This window comes from Haliotis rubra, unplaced genomic scaffold, assembly GCF_003918875.1.
Source record: "Haliotis rubra isolate DU_JTF1 unplaced genomic scaffold, ASM391887v1 Scf9, whole genome shotgun sequence".
Taxonomy (NCBI): domain Eukaryota; kingdom Metazoa; phylum Mollusca; class Gastropoda; order Lepetellida; family Haliotidae; genus Haliotis; species Haliotis rubra.
The window spans coordinates 1,800,789-1,822,372 of NW_025767634.1; the positions used below are offsets into that span (position 1 = coordinate 1,800,789).

At 37.9% G+C, this 21,584-nt stretch overlaps 1 protein-coding gene across 1 annotated transcript in view; it reads right to left on the reverse strand.

Annotated features, from left to right (window-relative positions):
• Nucleotides 1-4,246: 4,246 nt before the first annotated feature.
• The window catches only part of LOC124263818 (neuropeptide SIFamide receptor-like), a 28,786-nt gene continuing 11,448 nt past the window's right edge, over nucleotides 4,247-21,584 (reverse strand). The window contains exons 2-3 of the mRNA XM_046698548.1: nucleotides 14,270-14,369; nucleotides 4,247-6,001 (exon numbers count right to left, since the gene is read on the reverse strand). Of these exons, the coding sequence (XP_046554504.1) occupies nucleotides 5,308-6,001; nucleotides 14,270-14,369 (794 nt within the window). The 3' untranslated portion in view covers nucleotides 4,247-5,307. The remainder of the gene's footprint in view (nucleotides 6,002-14,269; nucleotides 14,370-21,584) is intronic.

Consider the following 21,584-nt stretch of genomic DNA (forward strand, 5'->3'; position numbering starts at 1 on the left):
CTGAGCAAACTTGACACCAAAACACCCCCCTCGAGGTATGAGTAAATGTATTAGCATCGGGAGGGTCAGTAGGCTGGGGAGATTCTATGATATTTTCACACTGGAACATACATATGGCTTTTATGAAATGAAATGAAAATGCAAACAGACTACAGGCAACAACCTGTATCTATACCATAACAAGAAAAGGGCACTGATATAGTAAACTTGTTGGATGGTGAAACGTGGCCACTCCTCGATACAGAAGTAGAGGGCATGTTATCCGTACAAATTCTTTTGTTAGGTTCAGTCTCATCAGGGATTCGAACCCACACTCAGCCACCACGTTATCCGGGTTAGATCGTTGACTTTGTGTGTTCTAGAATCTGTACTTTACCGAGAAAGTGTAATCCGAATTAAACAAACATTACACTATTTGATCACTTTCTAAATGGCATGATGTGTTTATACCTGTATTCAATTTGAGATCTTATGTATGAGTCACTTGAGAAAGAACAGTCTTGGATTGAATACATAGATACGATCATCTTCAGTCAGTTTGTATTCATTAGACTTTATGTCTTGTGTATGTGTTTCGAAAGTATTTACATAAAACAAGTTATATGGTGAATATAAAACCAGTGATTGATGCAGCTGAGAGGGGATCATGTTAACACAAACCTTTTTCACACTACACAACCATAACCTTCTAGTGAGTCAATGAGATGTGTGAGAGAACTTCTAGAATGATTTATAAGCGTTTGTAAATAGCCTGTGTAACATACGGATTCATTTGCAATGTATGCAAAACACTGTAAATAACACGAGTGCATCAATGTAATCATCGTATTAAATGTATAATACAGCATTTAGTCTATTCATATCTTCATTCAGGTTAATAAATACGGCGTTATACTAAGTGTGACAGGTTGGGAATCTCTTCTTCGTAATACCTAAACGTAGGCATTGTTTCATTAAAATTTGTATTGGACCTTATGAGTAGCTAAATAGTATCATCTCATTTAACGCCATATTCTATATCACTTCATCGTAAAATATGTATATGTATAAACAGTATGTGCATTTACATTTGGTATCAATGTTAATTAGGTTTCTCCCTTGTTGTATCTATCTCAAGATTATATTGTGCGTCATATGTATGTGTATTGCTGTAAATTTGTTCGTATTAGCGTTTGACGTATAAACAACTGATTATGTTTAATGGAATACTGATATGTTTTATGTGTTGTAATACCTCTTGTGGCAAGCCTATGGCAATCTTAAAATGTGTAGGGTGTCGTTGATTCTTGCCTTGTCAGGTAATGTCACATTTGTAAAATGCTTACACTCATTCGAAAACAAGTGATGATCTCTGTCTTGTTCTTGGCAACCCAACAACGTACATCGGCGTCATATGTCTGTATCTGTGTCTCTAATGCCGTAACGGAGGGATGTTTCTTATGGTATGTATGCTCATGTGCATTAGTGCTGATCCATGAACGTGAAATAAGTAACGGGGTCAGTGCATCAATCGGTACTCTGTGTTTAGACCCATGTACAACAAGGTCTTTTAGCATATGCAAGTATGCAATTGTTCCTGTATGTTGGTATTACTGTATCACAGCTTTCCCTGTCATAGACGGTCGTTAGGCGTATCCAAATGGCTTTGGCACCGTTTTCACAATTCTGTAATATATGTCCCTGCTTACATAAATGCCATGTTTGGTCAGTGTTCACATGCCCCAGAATAATTTATTCCTGTTCAGAAAATATTTCCCTTCAATGTCAAACAGGCTACATATAAAATGACTAGCCTTTTGTTAAGTTAAAATAACTTTTAACTCTACAAATTATTAGTTCAGTGGGATGCACTCTGAACCATTGGTTGTCGAGTGTCTCCACACACTGAAACAAATATTACCTTTAAAACAAGACGCCAGTCAGGAACAGAAATGCCAATGATCCAATGATTAAGAATTGTAACACAGTGTTAACTGTTTCATGTTACTTGGCCAAAACGTTTATCTTAAGCTTTCGGTATTCGATGACCTGAAATTGTCAAAATGGCATTTGCTTTCATTCATTTACCTTCCTGAACCAGAAATGACTGAGTATCGTGAAAGCGCCTCATAATATTTCATACTTTGACAGAAAAAACTATCCTTAAAACCATGTCAAGAAGGGTGGCTTTCAATTAGTCATTTTTTTCTTTATATCGGACAATATTCCAGAAGCTCCAGCCATAGGGACCAACCGTTTAACGTTTGAGGTATAATCTTCTAAGAAAATTTTAAAGAGCGTCATACAACTTTTCCTCAAACGTTGTTGATCAGGGCTAGAACATTCAAGGCCTTAGAAAGCCCTTAAAATATGGTATATATATATACTCGTCAAATACATTTTCAAATGTCACACATCCGTGACCAAACTGAGGTCAGATCCAATTTTCTAGTTTGACATGTACCACATGTTCCCGTGTTTTTCAGAGCAATTGACTCGACTCTGCATGGGTTTGTGACGAGCGAACACCCGTTTTCATGACTTTGTGATAATGATCAAATACATGATTATGATATCGTCAGAATCTTACAATGAACTCAGAGATATCTTGTGATTATGGAAAGGATATCGTCCATCATATATAAATATTATACATTCTATGTTACAATATGAATAGTGCTGTCCCCAAAAATTCTGATATTACTACCACTGGAAAATACACAGTAACTATATCTAAACATCTTATACTTAAAGTTAATTTGTTGACATAAGTACCCATGTTCGTTTACAGAAGAACATGTGACTTGACTTTGTATGTGCAAACAAATTACACCATTGCTACCAGTGGGACAGGATACGCTTATCTTGCAAGGAGGACCTGGTATCATTATTCTTTTATAGTGCTTCTTCAATACCTGATATAGCAGATTTCCTCTGATGATCGAAATGATGTTGGTCACTTGTATACCATTAACTACCTTCATTGGTTTCCTTGATGTATTAGGCATAGTTGTTAAGAATTTATCGGTAATAACAAATGTATTCCTGTCTTTACTTACACATCTAGAAACGTTTATTCAATCTTGTTTTATCATGTTGGAAGTGTGAATTGCACCGTTTTGTGTAGTACATGTCGCATAACAACGTTTTCAGGATCCTGGCATCCCAGGCTTCGGAATCCTGATCACAAATGCTTCGGGTTCATCATCTGTCGTGAAACTCTACACCGTTTCGAACACAAACAGCTTATTTACTAAACGTTGTGTAACCATGAATAATTTTTACGCGCAGCACTTTCAGTTAAACATTAAACAGGTGACAAAGCAGCGGAATCGTATATAACGTCTTCTTCTCTAAGAAACGTCCGTTGCATCGCTTGGCAATTGCAAGATTATGTCTTTCAATTTTTTCATGCACATACCTGTACAAAAAGGTCAAAACACTTCTTGCCAACGTAATGATAATATGCTCAGTCGACCGTATGGCAGGTCTATCACCATGATGCAGTAGAAGACTGTGGCTTTTGACGCAATTGTCAGAATTATAAAAGTTTCTGCTGTGACACCACCAGGAGAAAGTCTGCACCAGTGGCATCTAAGCATTCCATCACCTTTGCATCATCACTTGCTGATATGAAACAACAAAGTGACCCAATGTATACATTTGCAACTTCAGCGTTACATATACATTGTTGATGCTTTACGAACCATGGTCCTCATCCCAAACCGTGTTTTTGCACCTAAGAGAAGTGTGAATCACATATGCCAGTTAATATTCACTCTTCCCTATGGTGACACAGTAGCTACAGACCCAGACTAACTAGATTAGCGGACACAGATTCGAATTTGTGTTGGAACAAATACCCAAGCACTGTTTGTGTTTCCATAGAAAGGAATGTTTTGTTAACAATAAGGATACGCATGTTGTTTCAATCTGAATGTTACACATATACGACCATGATGGAAAAATATGTACACATTATACAGCAATAGAAGCGACTAAGATTAAAAGCAGGAATATTAAGCTAAAGCGGTTATTCCATGGCTCCCTCCAACCGGCCCCCAGAAAAGAGGACACACACAGAGAATTATTTAAACCAGTTTCTGTCAAATTGTCAAATAAGTAGGGAAAGGCTATCACGGTTAACAAGACTTATTATTTTGTTTCTTTTTCAATGAAATGCCACTTGTACAGTAATGGCCAGGTATATCACAAAAACCTAAATTTGCATGCAGGCTCCAGATTAGACAGAAAAACAACACGTGGCGAATCTTTAGCATTTATTTGTCTTATAGTCTGACAATAATTACACCTGTTCATGTGGCAAGTGAACTTTAAGTGATGTACGGGATTGTGTGAAACGAGACATATAATACTCATAATCATTAGCATAGTTCTTTCATGAAACGTGAAATAGATGGTCTCATTGTTTGCTAAGCTTTGCATCTAAAACGCAGGAAAGCGTATCATTTCTAGTCACTGTATGCTTCAAAGTAAGCAGTTTCCAGGACACAGTGGCATTCAGTAGAGTCAGTCGGTAAGTAAACTCATAATACATGTTGAAGAGAACACAATGAATGGAAAAGGTTAAGAGCTTTTCTCACCCTGCTTTGGTACACCTTAGACAGTTTGTACATCTATAAAATAAACAGAAGGAAATGAATGCAAAATATACCTCAGACCAAATACACATTGAAATACAATCGCAGAATATTGAACTACATGAAAAACAAGGAAGAACCTTTACAATTATCTGTTCTTCAAATACAAGTTACACCGCTCTTCATGCGCAGAATAGCAATGGTTGATTTGGGCAAAGGAATGGGGAGATATATCTTTGATGAATCAGCCTGAGTCACATTTGAAGATTAGCTAGTAAACTGGCTATTACTATTGTGTTTTTAAGAGAACATACGAAATAATGATATTATAATATACATATATCTAATAAAATTCATTCAGGCACCTGGATACCATGCCTGTTCAACATAATTCAGCAGGAAGAGAATCTGGTCTTCGTCTTGTTCTAACACTATACCTGCAAAATTGACAAGTTAAACAAGGTTTGGGCAATGCCGTTATAATTATCTTCGTGATTTTGTATGGAATGTTACACATATGTCATTATTATTTTCGAATAATCGTTACTATGTCCCATACAACTGTATATATGAAGTTGTCGCAGTGATGGTTCCTGCTAGTTTAAATGATATGGGTATTTGGTCAAGATTCATGTTTGTTCTCAATGACAGATCACAAAATATGCACACAGCAGCCACCGCGTTTCAAGCAATAATACGTTTGTCAGTTTTCTCAGAGTGTCAAAAACTACACTCGACACTGACAGTGGCTGCTTCGTGAGGTCCATCGACTATTCACTGTTTGCCTTGTCTCCGGAGAACCCGAAACATACTTAACTTTTCCATCGCAACATGTTAACAGATCCTTGAATCCTTTCCTGAACTTACGGCTGAAAAAGCAATATATCAACGGGTTAACGCAGCAATTCGATGACCCCAGCCATTGAGCAACAGGGAATATAATATCGCTGACAATTTTCTGTGAATTGACGTCAACTTCAGGTTGGATCATTCGCCAGAATTTTAAGCCATACAATGGCAGCCATGAAAATGCAAACAGAATGCAAACAACAGCCAACATCTTTATGACCTTGACCTTTGATCTCTGTATAACGCCTGTACTACTGTTTCTTTCCCCCAGTGTACCGCGTCGCCAAACTTTAATTCCAATAAGAACATAGCATACAACGATCATAGCCAATGGTATCGTGTAGCAACAGAAGAATATGACACCCATGTAGTAAGCTTGTTGGATGGTGAAGCGTGGCCACTCTTCAATACAGAAGTACAGAACCTGTTTGCTGTTGATATACTCCACTTCCTTATAGAAGACAAGCCAAGGAACCATTATGGCAAAAGCTGTCACCCAAATTCCAAGCAGGATAAGACGAGACTTGCGAGTATCGATTTTTAACACAAGGGTGTGGCAGATGGCGAAGTACCTGTAATGAAAAACAAAGATTTGATAAAGTCAACAGAACATTTCACTGTGCTCTGTAAGCAAATGTTCATTTGAATATAAAAATATATTTATGGCGATTTTCATTTACCGTTCGAAGTTGTACATGTTATGAACGGTGAAATGAACAAAAAACATAGAAATTATTTTGAAATGCTTTCATTATACGGAGATAGAAAAATCCAGCATATTTTTTTATGGATGAGATATTTGAAATGTGTTGATAACAGTTTTAAGATGTCATAAACTTCGTTCACCGACATATTATTCTTGGCTTTATTGCGACAGGGACAATTCCCAATACACTGACGGGTTAAAATATTGCTAGGCATTACATTAATGTGAAAAAGGAACTGTTAGCAATCGTTCTAATGAACTATTCCAATATTCCTTGAAACGTATGCGAAATCGTAAAGACGTCTTTTTTCTAATCCTCAATGTTCAGCAATTCGACTGATTAAAGCTTCTTGAAACGATAGCGGTAGCGTCACAAGAGAACGAAATTCTGACAATATTGCATAGCTAAATCACAAGGAACTCGCAGTAGTATCCAAAGGAAATGTATACTGGTTACGACTTTTCATAGAGAAGAATGCTACTTGTGTAGGTCACAATAAAGTTTAAACAGTACAGCATAATTAAAAGGAGAGATGATGAATATTATGGAACCGACAACGTCACAATGCTATTTGGTCCATATATGGAACCGGGGATGCATCTTGCTTCCAAGGGAACGGTTACGGTTATCACAGAGTCTGATGCCAATCATCACATCTACAGTCTATTTGTCTCAAAATGGGGAGATGAATGGCAAACTAACTCAATTCGGGACCAGTTCATGAAATGTTAGCACGGTACATGACGATGGATCCTGGTACTCAACAATATCTGCTGTTTCGTATTTATACCCATCACTGGTAAAAGTTGTTTGAGATACTTTAATTATCTTATGTATACAAGTTGGAAACTTCATCGTGAATGTGTGTGTGGTGGGTAGGAGGAATAGCGCAAACAGGCACTGTACGTGCTACAATATTCGCTACCCAGCTGATTTCGAAACAGTTGATTTTTAAAGGTGTATGATTCTGTCAATGTGAAGCTGAAATAGGAAAATCATTTTTGCCGTAGATAAATACTTGAAACGAGCTTCTAAACCTCCTGGACCCCATTTCACAAAGCTATCCTAGAGCTACGACTGTCGTACCTCCTATACTGTAACATAGACTTAAGACATATGTATGACCAATGGTATATCAAGCTGAAAGTTGCTTTCTCTCGATGGAACTCGAACAATATGGGCAAACGGGTGGGGAACATGTCAAGACCACGTAGTGTTGTTACATTAGTCAGTTTTCAGAAAAATCAAGTCAGACGTGCAATTGTTAAACTGCATTCAGAAAATAAGTACATGTCGCCGAGACTCTGAATGGAATTCCTCGAAACTGTCATTTAATTCTTACAGCACACAAGCTATGGTATCTTTTGCATACATATGGATACAGATACAAAAATAGAGTTAGTGAAAATATATGTTAGGTTGTGTTATGTGAAAAACACAAAATTGTTCGTCTCCAAAATCATTATCTGCGTCTCCGAGTTTCATTATGGGCTAAATAAATTGTATTTATGCTGAATCAACTACAAAATAGTTTTGACCATCAGCAGTGACACAAGCAAGTCCGACGACGCTGGCTGTGACATGGGCGCCTGCGACTCAAATTTTCATGAGACGACCCCTCCACCTTGTCGCGCTGTTCCTCCTCCCGTATGTATTGTTAAAGATGTCAATTTCCACAACATGATAGTTTTTTAACAGCACATATTGTTGGGAACAGGATATTCATTTCCGTGCATCGTATTGACATTTAATAGACCATTCCCGATATTAAGCTACTTTGCAATTCATCGTTCCGAATGGGAGTCAAACGGACTGCAGCTATACGTTCACAAAGATTAAAAGATTTCCCTAGTGGTAAGAGTAGGTGTAATGTGTTTGTCATTCCGGTTGAAGGAAAGTGCTTCATCTGAAAAACCAATAACCCAGAGATGGATTTGTTAATTGTTTCTTTAACATGACATAACTATGTCGCATCAACGTTTCTACAGTAGATTCTGATTGATGAAAGCAAATATGACAAGATGACTCCCGGGAATCCATAATTCCTCCCAAACCGCTACTGACAGTGTTTATCTGTTAAAACCGTTAGGTAATTATAAAGAAGTGGCTAGACATAAAGGTGAAATAATTACTGACGTTAGATTAGACTCGGAATTAACTCGAAACTTAGACAGTAAAGGGGTAAATGTTCTTCCGCACATCAATGTGGCTACAATAGAAAAACGAATGACTGAACTGAATTTACCCTTGGCGGTGTAACTGCTTTGATCCCTTTCAGCGCACCTCAGATGTATTCGGTTATAAAACAGTCTATCAACAGGTCGCACGTCCAAATTATTTACGAACAGAAATCTATTAGGCAATGCTCGCGATGAGGAGTAATTTTGGTTAAATCAGTTATTTTCACGCCTTGCACACCGACAGCGAATGAGAAAAGGCGGCCATTTTGTAAGATGGCCTATAACATTCGTGATGGGTTTTACGGGTGTCATAGGACCTTTCCGGGAACACCTGGCCATGGGATCGTCACTATATGATTAATAGAACATAATAAAAAACAATCATTCAAGATATAATCAGTTTAATAGTTTGTCCCTTTTTATTATCAATACAGTTCAATGATATAAATATGTTCATTAAATGTATGAAAAACGGCAAGGTCAGTCTTGTTGGTTTGTATACATCTAAGGCTGAATATGGGCTACCCCGATGTGTTTTATAATTGTCATTTCCCAGGAGGCCACACATACGAAAACCATGGTTTAACACTGATTGCAAACAAGCTAGGAAGTCACGGAAGAAAGCCGAGCACTATTTCCGTCGTCATCCTATGGTCCACAATTTGGACAAATTTAAAATTTTAAACGCAAAAGCACGACGTACTTTCAAGCAAACTAAACGCCACTCTTGGCGAAACTATGTCTCAAAAAATCAATTCGCGCACACCTATATCAAAGGTGTGGAATATGATCCAGAAAATCAAGGGTAAGGGCTCTAAGTCTAGCATTCACCATCTCAAAGATGGGAATCAGTTATTGACTGATAAATCAGATATTGCAAATAAGCTTGGTGAGACATTGGCCAAACATTCTTCCTCATCTAATTATTTACCTGAATTCCAAAAGTATCAAAACAGCAAGAAAAGAAATCTCTTAATTTCAATTCAGATAATGGGGAAGACTACAATGAAACCTTTTCGATACATGAGCTTCATACTGCTCTTGATCAGGTTTCACGATATTGCTTCTGGAGCTGATAACATACATTATCAACTCCTGAAGCACTTACCTGAATCATGTTTAGAGACGCTCTTACATATTTTTGATGACATTTGGACATCTGGAAATTTTCCTTTGTCGTGGCGGGATGCTATTATTGTTCCCATACCTAAACCTGGACGTGATCATACTGATCCCTCTAATTATAGACCAATTTCACTGACTAGCTGCGTTTGCAAAACCATGGAACGTATGATCAACAATCGACTTGTTTGGTACTTGGAAACCAATAACCTTATAACTAATATCCAATGTGGTTTCCGTAAAAACCGTAGTACCATCGATCATTTAGTGCGTTTAGAGTCTTTTGTAAAAATGCTATAATTAATAAACAGCATACAGTGTCGATCTTTTTTCGATTTAGAAAAGCATACGACACAACATGGAAACATGGTATTTTAAGAGATTTACATGACTTTGGATTACGAGGCCGTTTGCCTTACTTTATATCCAACTTTTTAAATGACAGGCAATTTCAAGTCCGAGTGGGTTCTACCCTGTCTGACCATTATAATCAGGATCAGGGTGTTCCACAAGGAAGTATTTTGTCTGTCACATTATTTAGCATTAAGATTAACAGTTTATCCAAGGTTTTAAATGATTCAATTGATGGATCACTTTTTGTGGATGATTTTAATATTTCTTGTCGCGGTAAAAATATGCATACTATTGAACGGCAAATGCAGTTGTGTTTAAATAAAATAAATAAATGGTGTCTTGAAAACGGCTTTCAATTTTCTAAATCCAAAACTAATTGTATACATTTCTGCCGTAAATATAAGCCTCATAAGGACCCAGAACTATCTTTAAATGGCACTCCCATCAAAGTTGTAAAGGAGGCCAAATTCTTGGGCCTAATTTTCGACTCCCATTTAACATTCCTGCCACATATTAAATCCCTTAAAGCTAAATGCCTGAAGGCACTCGATTTGTTAAAGGTTGTCTCCAATTCAAAGTGGGGAAGGGATCAAACTACGCTCCTCCACTTATACCGATCATTGGTACGATCTAAACTTGATTATGGTTCGATCGTATATGGTGGAGCCTGCAAAAGCAACCTTAAACTACTTGATTCTGTTCACCACCAAGGTCTACGACTCTGTCTTGGATCATTCAGAACCTCTCCAGTTGATAGTCTCTCTGTTGAGGCAGATGAGCCTTCTCTTTCCCAACGCCGTATTAAATTATCTTTACAATATATTACCAAACTATATTCAAACGAATCTAATCCTGCATTTAACTGTGTTTTCAATCCTCTTTATGAGGATTTGTATAACAAAAAGCCTTCTCTTGTTCCGCCTCTTGGGCACAGAATTAAACCATTCCTTTCTGCTGCTGGCATTGAGCTGGAGAATATATCTCCTTCTCGTCTTCTTTCTTCTCCTCCTTGGCAATTGGTGAGGCCAGAAGTTGACTTAACATTAACCACATTTAAAAAAATCAGAAACTAATGATTTACAGTATAAACAAGAATTTAATCAATTAAGAAATAAATATAATACCTATAAATCCTTATATACAGATGGATCCAAGGATGGTGGCGCGGTGGCTTGTGCCACTGTCATTGGGTCCAAAACAATATCTTCCAGACTACCCAATGACAGTTCAATTTTCACAGCAGAAGCAAACGCAATACTAACAGCTCTTAAATATGTTAATAAACACCGTAAATATAAACAATATATCATCTTTTCAGATTCTCTTTCGTGTCTTCAGGCTATTAAAAATCTTTCTTGCAAACATCCACTTTTATTAGAAATTGTTGAATTGTACAATGCACTTGCTACTGGCCAATGCGACATCGTCTTTTGTTGGTTACCCAGCCACGTTGGCATTTCTGGGAACACAATGGCTGATATTGCTGCTAAGGCAGCACTCAACAAATCTGTGACACCACTTCTGATCCCATACTCTGATTACAAAGCTGCTATAAGATCTTACATCCGTGATCTGATGCAAAAGAAGTGGGACACCCAAGTAGGTATCAATAAATTACATGCAATAAAACCCTATATCGGTTACACTTACTTGGGTTGTCAGTCCAGATTTGAAGAGGTCATTATGCGACGATGTCGTATTGGCCACACTAGATATACTCATGAGTACCTATTAAAAGGTGAGGATCCTCCGTTTTGTATCCCTTGTGACGAAAGAATCACGGTCAAGCATGTCCTGCTTGACTGTGTTGAATATTCCATCACAAGGGATATTTATTTCAACGTAAAAACTATGAAGGATCTTTTTAGTCATATAAGTTCTCATTTAATTATTGCCTTTTTAAAAAAATTAGACTTGCTAACTGATTTGTAAATAGATATATATTTTATTATTGGTGGTTTAAATTAGTAACTGATATTGTTCGTGGCTGTACCCTCAAAGGGGGTTGAAGTAGCGTAAAATTATTGTCCTCCTGAGAGGGTACGTAAGTCCCAAAACATTTAGTCAATTTAAGTGTACCAGGGTTTTAATCGTAGAATATGTGTACTTTTAATTTATGGCTAGGTTTCTCTTCTGTCGCCAATGGCTGAAGGGATGGTGTAAATCCAGCTAGGGTCCATGCAGGAAGCAAATGTACTGTAAGTCCCCATGGGCCCTAGTATGGTGATCTACCTTCAGTTGTTGGCGATCAATAGCCTGTTTTTTATATTGTATCGTCTTGTATAGTTCAAATGTTTTAGATTTGTGTTACTAGTTTTATATCTATACCTGTGATACCTAGTTATTTTACTGTCCTTCGTCGGCAGAATTTTATCATTTCACTTAAATTATCGATATATTTATAACTTGCTTTAGTCACGATATGGCTGAAATATTGCCGATGTGACTTAAAATCTTAACTCACTCACTCACTCACTCCCAGGAGGCACTGAACATGTTCAGGATCATACGGTAGATGGACGAGTGACGCTGTCATGTCGCTTAATGTACTGTGTGCTACCGCTGAACAGAAAAGTGTTAGACAGTCTCTTTACATTAATTGCATAATCTAGGTTTCATGTTTACGTTTTGGTGCAAAGTCACACATTAACGGCTGTGAGTAGGAAGTGACTAGGGCTGTGCAGCAGACAGAAGTCCTTCTGTTTAACTTTTCAGACCAGCCAACTTCATCCAGGTGAAGAACTTCGTAAGGTTATTCTTCTCATCAACACGCTTCACAGAAACTGGATGCAGTGGTCGTTCAGGGACCAGAGATTCATTACGCAGTCGAGATTTAATTAAGCATTTCATTTGAGATGACATTTTGGTGATTTCGATGTGACTGGTCCTCTGAAGCCAAAAGAAAGCCATCTGATTTTCGTTTAAGACCCTCCGATTTTATTAAGACAAAAGATTCGGTTGGTCTGCTATTCTTTTCCTCACGTTGCAGATATACACGGAACAGTGGTTTCCCTGAAGTCTTCTCCTTAAATAGTCGACTCTTGGCAGACATAGTTTACATTCATCACTGCACCGTCCAGTTGTACATCGCAACAAAAACATCTGCAACGTTCATATCCATATCCACCTTCTATTATTATTAAAACTGGGCATGGAGTCCTTTCAATACTGTACTAGAAGACCCCCCCTTAAATTATTTTGCATCTTGGCAGGATGGTGATTGGCTGTTTTTCACTGTCAATATGTCACTTTTTCTGAAGACAAATACCCCTGACTCCGAAATACCGTGAGGCGAACGAAAACCCTTCCAAAACTAATGTGATCGCATCTTTACTTTTAACCCTAATCCCTTTAATTCATAAATTAGCCATAGGCTAATGACATCTAAAGTGGAATGGTTGAAGGGCCTTTTGCCTCAAACAACACGTTGAAATTTTGATCGGTCGCTCATAGCGTCATCGAGGCCGAACTGATGAGATATCTAACTGCAATCAGTCCGGATACTTTAACCTAAACGATTCAATCACTGTCCGGGCCTAGCTTTCAGTTCACTGGGTCAATTAAACAGTGTCCTGGACTACACTCTTGACCAGCTACTAACTCAACACTATATATGGGGAGTGTGGCCAAGGCAAGATTAAACACAACATATCAGGTTTATTACGGAGACGAAGGAGATGTGTGCCTTTGGTCTCGAGTATAAAATCTTCTTATGTGGCCTTTGTGGAGAAAGAAAGGCAACTAAAGAGATGCAAATACTGCTCATTATTGAGGGAGAATGGCGTCTGGTGGCAATTCAAGGTACATGGGTCCAATGATTACTAGATGGGCATGTCACTGAGTTATAACAGGAGCCTATTCCAAGAAAACTTGAGGTCCAGTGTCTTTCTAAAGAAATGGCACAAACCTTGCCACCAGTTACTATTGATTGGAATGAGAGACATTTAGGATTTTATGTGGCATGCCTGCTGGAAAACATCAGACAAATTGGAAATTTCCTCTACAGGTCGGAAATGATTTATAGATTTGGTATTTATATGTACTGTGCAAATGTAGTGAGTAGTCAAATAATTAAGAAGAAGAGTTGGATGCACTCAGAATTGCCATTTTCTGTCCGGAGTCTCCAGACGGTTGTCTACATATATAACATCAGAGAACCCTTTTACAGACTAAAAAGATTCACCAAACTATTCAATAATTAAGAATGATCTATTATGTGCCTTTACTTCGATTTAATTATGGCCAACTATTTACAAATATGTCTACGCTACCTACATTAAGGTATATAAATGTGTGTTTCTATACAGTGTGTCCGTCGACATGATCATTTAAGTGCCCCGAGCAGGAATTGTGTCCCTGCACACGTAATCACTCTAACCACAGAAATGTATTTTCTATACAATGATATATGTTTGTCGACATCATTCATACACGGACTCAGTTTGTCCTTCTTTTGAGCAGTATGGTGATAACTTACCTGTCTAATGCAATTGCTGCAAGGGTATTAACGGACGCACACACAGCAACACCTTGGAGATAGGGCGTCAGTTTGCACATGAAGGCACCCAGTTGCCATCCTGAAAACAAACGCAAGCGTTATTTAAAGGGGAAGTGTACACGAAAATTAACCTTTTTGTCTTCCACTTTTTTATTGTAAGAAATGTTTGTCAAGTTGTTTTATAGCCAAAACAACACAGATATCAGAAGTAACGAATTTATTTTTTGCGTTATACCAATTCAAAGTTTCCACATTAACCGAATGTTCTGTCCACAATGAACACATCATGGCTTATGTCCCTTGGAAATGACGTCATTGGTGCCCAAATGATAAATGAATGACGTCGTTAGACCTTATTAGAACCATTTCACGTAGTGCAGGTATAGGTGTGGTTCTTGTGTCTCGATGCGCAGGCTACTGTTTTAATCCACCTGTTGCCTGGCCGTCAGCTGGCTCTGTGGTTGGTTGCACACTAGCTGTGACATTGTACAAAAAGTGTTACCACTTAACCAAATTTTATAACATGCAACCTGAGTCGGTGGTCTTTCCAATCAACTTCTTTCACCAAAATTCGAACGTACCTATGCACTAAATCTAGCGTGCCACCGGTGAACGTGAAGGCATTCTACGTTTGGTACATTCCTACATTTAAATCGTACAATATATGTCCGTCCTGTTCAACCTTCACATTGATGCCGAAACCATATCCAAAAACATCACAAAGATACGCACGCCATTTTGAGGAAGTCGCTTCCCGATAGTGATGTCATACGTACGTCAACATTGTTATACATATTTGATATTTCCATTGAGGTGAGGTTATGAATGAAAATACACACGATCATTTCTATCTTGCTGCTTACATTGTCAGTTCTAATGCTTCTTTCGTATTTGACATCCGTGTTTTTACGTGATTAATGTCAGAATTTACATCTTTTGGCTTTGGGACTAGACAGGAGACCAGTTTAAATCAGCTGGCACCAATTACGTCATAATCAAAGGGCAGTAACTCTGGTCTGTTTAGCTCGGCAAACTGAGGCCTCATAATAGCATAACATTTCAGCACTTATAGTGCGGGTTATACACTCATTGTAAGAAAAATTAGTGTATATTTTCAAACACTGATATTAAGTAATTAAAAAATTCCATTTTGGTTCACATAAGAAAAAACATGACTTTTTCGTGTACACTTCCCCTTTAACGATAATACATAAACGAGATAATACGAGATGTGTAACGCTGCGTTATCTCTTTCGTCTGTATCGGTCCCTGTAATATTTTGTCCATTTCATATTCATGTATTCATGTCATTGTAGGGATTCCGGTTCAGAATCTCCATTACATCATGCCTGTCGATGGCCCCACTAAGATACCTCGGCATGTCTCAAATCAACTTGTTTCCAATAGTTGGATGCCTGCCCAAGGTTATCACCACTTCCCGGTACACGAATGCTCATGTTTTCGTTGCTCATATGCATAAATTTGAATCAGCAAGTTGTCTGAGGCAGAAAAGCTACACAGAGATGCTTATCCTCACACAAAGATTTCACAAACTGTCTACAGGACACATTGTCTGAACACATTCATTAATACTATCGGGTGGAGTTATTTCCATTACAATATTTAAACTTTATTTTGTTTGAATGTCTTTAGGATGAGTTAGAAGTGGATACCATGCATCAATTGACAATAGTTAACTTTTTGTACAACTGCAAACATTGTTGAGAAATATGCCAATATTAACACATGTATAATGTCATTATCGAATATTTCAAAAGCTTGTTTTGGGCACTTGACCTGTATATAACCTGAACAATGTATTCATTGGGTAAGTGTGAAGTTAGTTAATTTGGGCAATGACCCTCTGAATGAAAGTAAGTGAGTGAGTAAGTATGGTTTTACGCCGAGTTTAGTAGTGGTCTGGTAATATAATTGACGTGGGGGAACACTAGAAATAGGCTATACACATTCTACGACTGCAAAGATTAGCACCGGGGCTTTCGCCTTGACAAGCGAACGCTTTAACGACTGGGCTAAAACTACCCACCCCGCCCTATTGTAAATGAAAGCATGCGGTTTTCTTTTTCTAATTTATTACGTTATAACCGATATCAAGAATGAGTGAGTCAATACTTCTTAATCATCATCTTCTAGCTATTTGCGGTGACACAAATATAGATTTACGAATAAGGTGATTAATGTTCATGTATTACAAGATTATGTGAACACTCTGAGATACCATGCATTTTGACAATGATACCTCGCTTATTGTCATTATACTGAGGCGACCGGTCCCCGCCCAGTTGCCTTAATACCAAGCGTCACTTAGGGTAATGGAATATACCATCTCTTAGCTCGTGTTGGATGTAACACCACCAAAGGATCGAACCACTAACCTTCCGCCGCTCTTTTGGCTGATGGTTTATCCACAAAACATCGGAGGCGGTTAACCATTGAAGTAGTTAGACTTTCTAAAAGCAATCTAGTACTTTTCATCGGAGGCGGTTAACCATTGAAGTAGTTAGACTTTCTAAAAGCAAACTAGTACTTTTCTTAACCACTTCCTTGGAAAATCGGAACTATACATATATACAAATATGTTTGTAACCTAATGTTAGGTATAACCGATGCAATGTGTAATCTCAGTACCGTGATTCCAGTCACAGTGTACATTTAGCATTATTTGAAAACGTTTCATTTTGGATAATTAACGTGTTTATTTGTTTTATTTCAAAGACACAAGCCCATTGTCACTTCAAAGCCAGTCAATAAAAATCAGCACTTTCATAACATGGACAAAAACAACTAGTTTGGGGCAAACCTTTGAACTATATCCAACTGTTCATTATATGGAATCAGACAGGGTAAGATCAAAGACCTCTAACCGTCCCATTGTTGAAGGGTATCAAGTCAAAGACAGGTAATTAAACGTGCGCTACTGACGCACCGGGCTAACAGGTCTGATCGAATGATTGACATCAATACCGATCTCGCAAGGCGGTTGTGGCCAAAATTGGCCCTCCCGAAAGGGAAGCTCGATAAACTGTCATCTGTTCATGGATTAAAACAAATAGGAAGGCAGTAACGAGGAACACCAGATTATATACCCGCAATTCTACTTGCTGTAGTCGCCAAATGCAGAACAAGACAGATGACTTGCCAAAGGAAACTATCGAATCCGATTCTGAAAAGTACCGAATGCAGTCAGTTGTATTGACGAGAACAATAAATGATTGGAAATGATGCTATGCCTAAACGTCACGTCTCAAACATAAGAACAATTTGGTTTGTCTGTATGGTTGGAGTTAAGGATAAATTGAATGAAATATGTTCACGTCGTCTTGGATGAAGTTAATGCATTGCCAGAGGCTCTGATCTTAATTTTTCATTGAAAAATCATCCTTATTTCATCCCTGCTAGCCTTTTGCTCCCACCTTTACATAACAAAAAATAATGTCGAATGAAGCATTCATTCAATTGATAGAGAAAGGGAGAGTGACTTTTGATGTTTGTTTTCTAATGGCTTTTGTTGTATCGTCGTGGCTTGAATGACATTCCTTTCAAAGAAATAAAACAACAACACAAATAGTCCTGATTTCATAACTGGTTATCGAAGATGAAAGCATTATTTGATATCTGGGAACTGTAAGCATGGTTTATTACTCTTGACGTGAACATTGTGAATTTGCAACATGTGGAATGTACAAAGTTTGTATCTTTGCAATGATGGCATTTTTCATCATATATCAATTGTCTGCTATTGATCTTAAGAACTTAAAATGGAAACTGACTGTGGTGAAAACCAATTACGTTTTCATACTACGTAATCATAAACTCGCATTCACCCAAACGTTATTGAATCAAGACGAATGGTACTATCTGGAACGCATACGGGCGCCAATCGATCTGACCGTGCTGTTGAAACGATGAAAACGAATTAAGGAACTCGGTAATGGCCACATCTTGAGATTTTGCAATCATATGAGGCGTCACTTAGAAGACATATATTTGTCTAGTGCAAATACGGTACTGGGTATAATGTCACACATATCTGTCAGTCTTGGAAAATCTCCTTACACATAAATGGAGTGCAAACCAGCTGCTCGCCGAAAGTACTCATTTTACAGTTTGTAATTAAGCCTATTTGACTCAAACGTACATCCATTACCTTGAAAAAAGGAAGATTGGCTTCTAAACCGGATGTTCTGACATATTAACTTTAGAAATGTGGTGAAGTCGCGTAATTATACCTTTTGGAACGCTCCTTTTGGCTTTGCTTCTCATAGGGGAATTTTCTAACATTAGGGAGCATTACTATTTAGAAATGCTCACTGTCTCGAAATCTCAGAACTTGCATTAGTGACCAGTCACTGAAGAGGCAAACATTCAAATGTACAGTCTGATAATGTATCGGAGTCAATCTTGTGTGTGTTCCCCTCGAAGGAACGGTGCAATTTCTGCATACATAGCGTTGGATAGATAGAGCTCTGTACTAAATGAGAATTGTAAGCTTCTGAACAACTTTCAAGGGGCAGGTCTTGTACAACGTGAAGAGTCATATTATTTTTATTGCAAATTAATGTGTTCATACAAAGTAGTACATACGCCTTTTTCTGGGCATAAACCGTCATCGCAAAAGAATACCCAGTCTTGACTTTTCAAAACCATAGACTATCATCAGGATCAGTTCAGTAAGTATTCATGTAATGTCGTACAAGCATATATTAGTTACGATACACATGACTACTTGGGGCATATGACCAGTGTTAATGTATAGTAAGCATTTTGTAACCTTCAAATTTACCATTTAAGACTTTGCCAAAGATAACCCCGGCACCCTCAGCCCCAAATAAGAAAGAAAGGAAAAACAAGAAAGCAAAACAACAACAAGAAACTACCAACAAACCCAAATCAAACAAACAAACAAAACAAAACAAATCTAAACATTAACAAAACAACATCAACAACAAAAACAATAATGGTAAAAATATTGGTTTACATCCTAAGGTAACCTACAATGCAGCTCCGAGCAGTGTGTTTTTGTACATATTTTGTACAGATCTTTTGTACATATCGTTTGGTTGGAATTGTTTTTTACATATTTTTCAATTGCTTCTTTTTTCTAACTCGTAAGATAATGATTGGGTGGAGCACAGGTAAGCAAACGCACGCGCACACGAACGAACCAATTTACCTATGATTGACAATAATATGATTGTCACGAATTTAGCTGAATCCATGAGTAATTGAGTTCATTTACGGATATACTCGGACGAACTGATCAAGAGCTATCATTGTGAGTGTTCCCTAATACATCATTTTCTGACAGTACAATTTGCAACTCCTTTCTGGCATAGTCTTTGTGGGAGGCTGTAATTCAATATTAAGGGGATTGCAGAAGCTATATCACATGTGCTTGGCATAACGCCCAATTTATATGATAATTTCGTCGTTCGTATATAATATTAATTGCAAGTTTAATACATTCTTTCTCTAAGTGACAGCAAAAGACGATAAATGTTAGGAATATCCAAAACGTATTACGTCGGATTAGCAATTTTAATACTGCAAATATTAGTTTGGAAGGCTACTGTCGAATTGTGTATTCCGTCCAAACACCAGTTAGACTAAATGTCAACACATCGCTGGATTTACCATCGCTTGACGCATCAATCCTGTATTACTGTTTTATTGGCTCAGTGCAGATTGTCATTAAACGACAGATGGATAACCCGTGTGAGGCTTGCCCATAAACTGACAGGGGAAAAGGTCAACAGCTATTACGACATACCGTCGGCAACAGCACATTAGTTTCTGGATGGAGTTAATTAAACGAGGAACGACTCATAACATGCAATTTTCTTGTTGTTGTGAGACCAACGTTTTGAGCCAGGGCTCCATCAGAAAGTCCAAATGATTTGTTCAAGTTTGAAGAAAAGCAATTTGAAATCCATCGTTATCTACGCATTATGATTGTTTACTTGTTTACGATAACGGCTACGCGTGATACTTTTCATGTATTTGGCTTGAAGTTTGATCAACGAGGATGGGTTCGAGATCTGACCAGGCAAAGAAGACGCCACACGCATAGAAGGCAGTATAATTTACAAGATGGGTGGTATGATTAGAAATCAATGGAAACAAATTACCTGGAGGTTGAATGCATTTGCGGTCCTGAACTGCCCAGATCCGCATTTATCTTGGCTGTGAACGGTACACTTTGGTTTTCACATACATGAAGACGCGGTGACAGAATTGAAAATGTTGTGCTATAAGAGAAGTGCCACCCTAGTCCAAACTAACACTAAGGAGTCAGGATATTTTACAAAACATGCCATCACATTGATCCTGCTTCATGGACGCTGGGTTATGATACTCTAATTTGTTTTTGGTCTTGAACGCCGTAGTCGGCTACTTTCCACCGACATGTGTATCATGGCAGCCTGTATATAAACGAATCTGAACCAGACAAACTCAGTTTGTTATTTCAGCAGCTTCATTCCACGCCAGCAGCTACGTATCAAGCCTGGCCGTCCAATCCTATTTACTCGCCTTTTACCGGCCTTTTAACGGTTTGCGGTTGCCCATGTGAATGTATCCTTACCCCGGTCCCCTGGTTTTGGTACCTAAAATGAGAGGGTAGTATCCTACGGAATCTGCATGTTGGATCTGTCAGCACCTTTCGAGACATGTTAGTGTTGAATAAACTCTCAAAAAGTCACTAAGCGATACAAACCCACGAGCTTCAGGTTCATTTAGACAATAACTACGAAAACTGGCAGAATTAGCCACTATCACGCGAGGTGGTTCAGCGCCAAACAAACGGTTTCTCCAGGGACTTTGTCAATACCTTATAATGTGAACCTTGATACTCGAACATGATACAGGAACTCAAATAAGAAAGGTAATATGGATATATTCGGATCTCAGTGATTGCCAATCAATGTACCATCCGCCGTCTGTATGCATAGTGATTTACTGTTTAAACAAACGTACTATGATTAAGCACACACGTTGTATTATTATCTATGTATTCTAAGCAATCTATTTCACGTTTACCTTAACCTTGTATCGTATGCGTATTGATTTTTCCAAAACTTTACATTAACGTGATCATGCAACTGAAAAACTGTTTAAGGAGGTTTTAAACTAAACCTCATTCACCCACTAGCTCCAAAAGACATTTTGCCAAGAAGAAAGGCTAATATTTCACATACTTATTTGTGCACGTTTGCTTTAAAATAAGTATTAAAAATATATTCCACTCATTGTCAGTTAACTGGGACAATTGCTG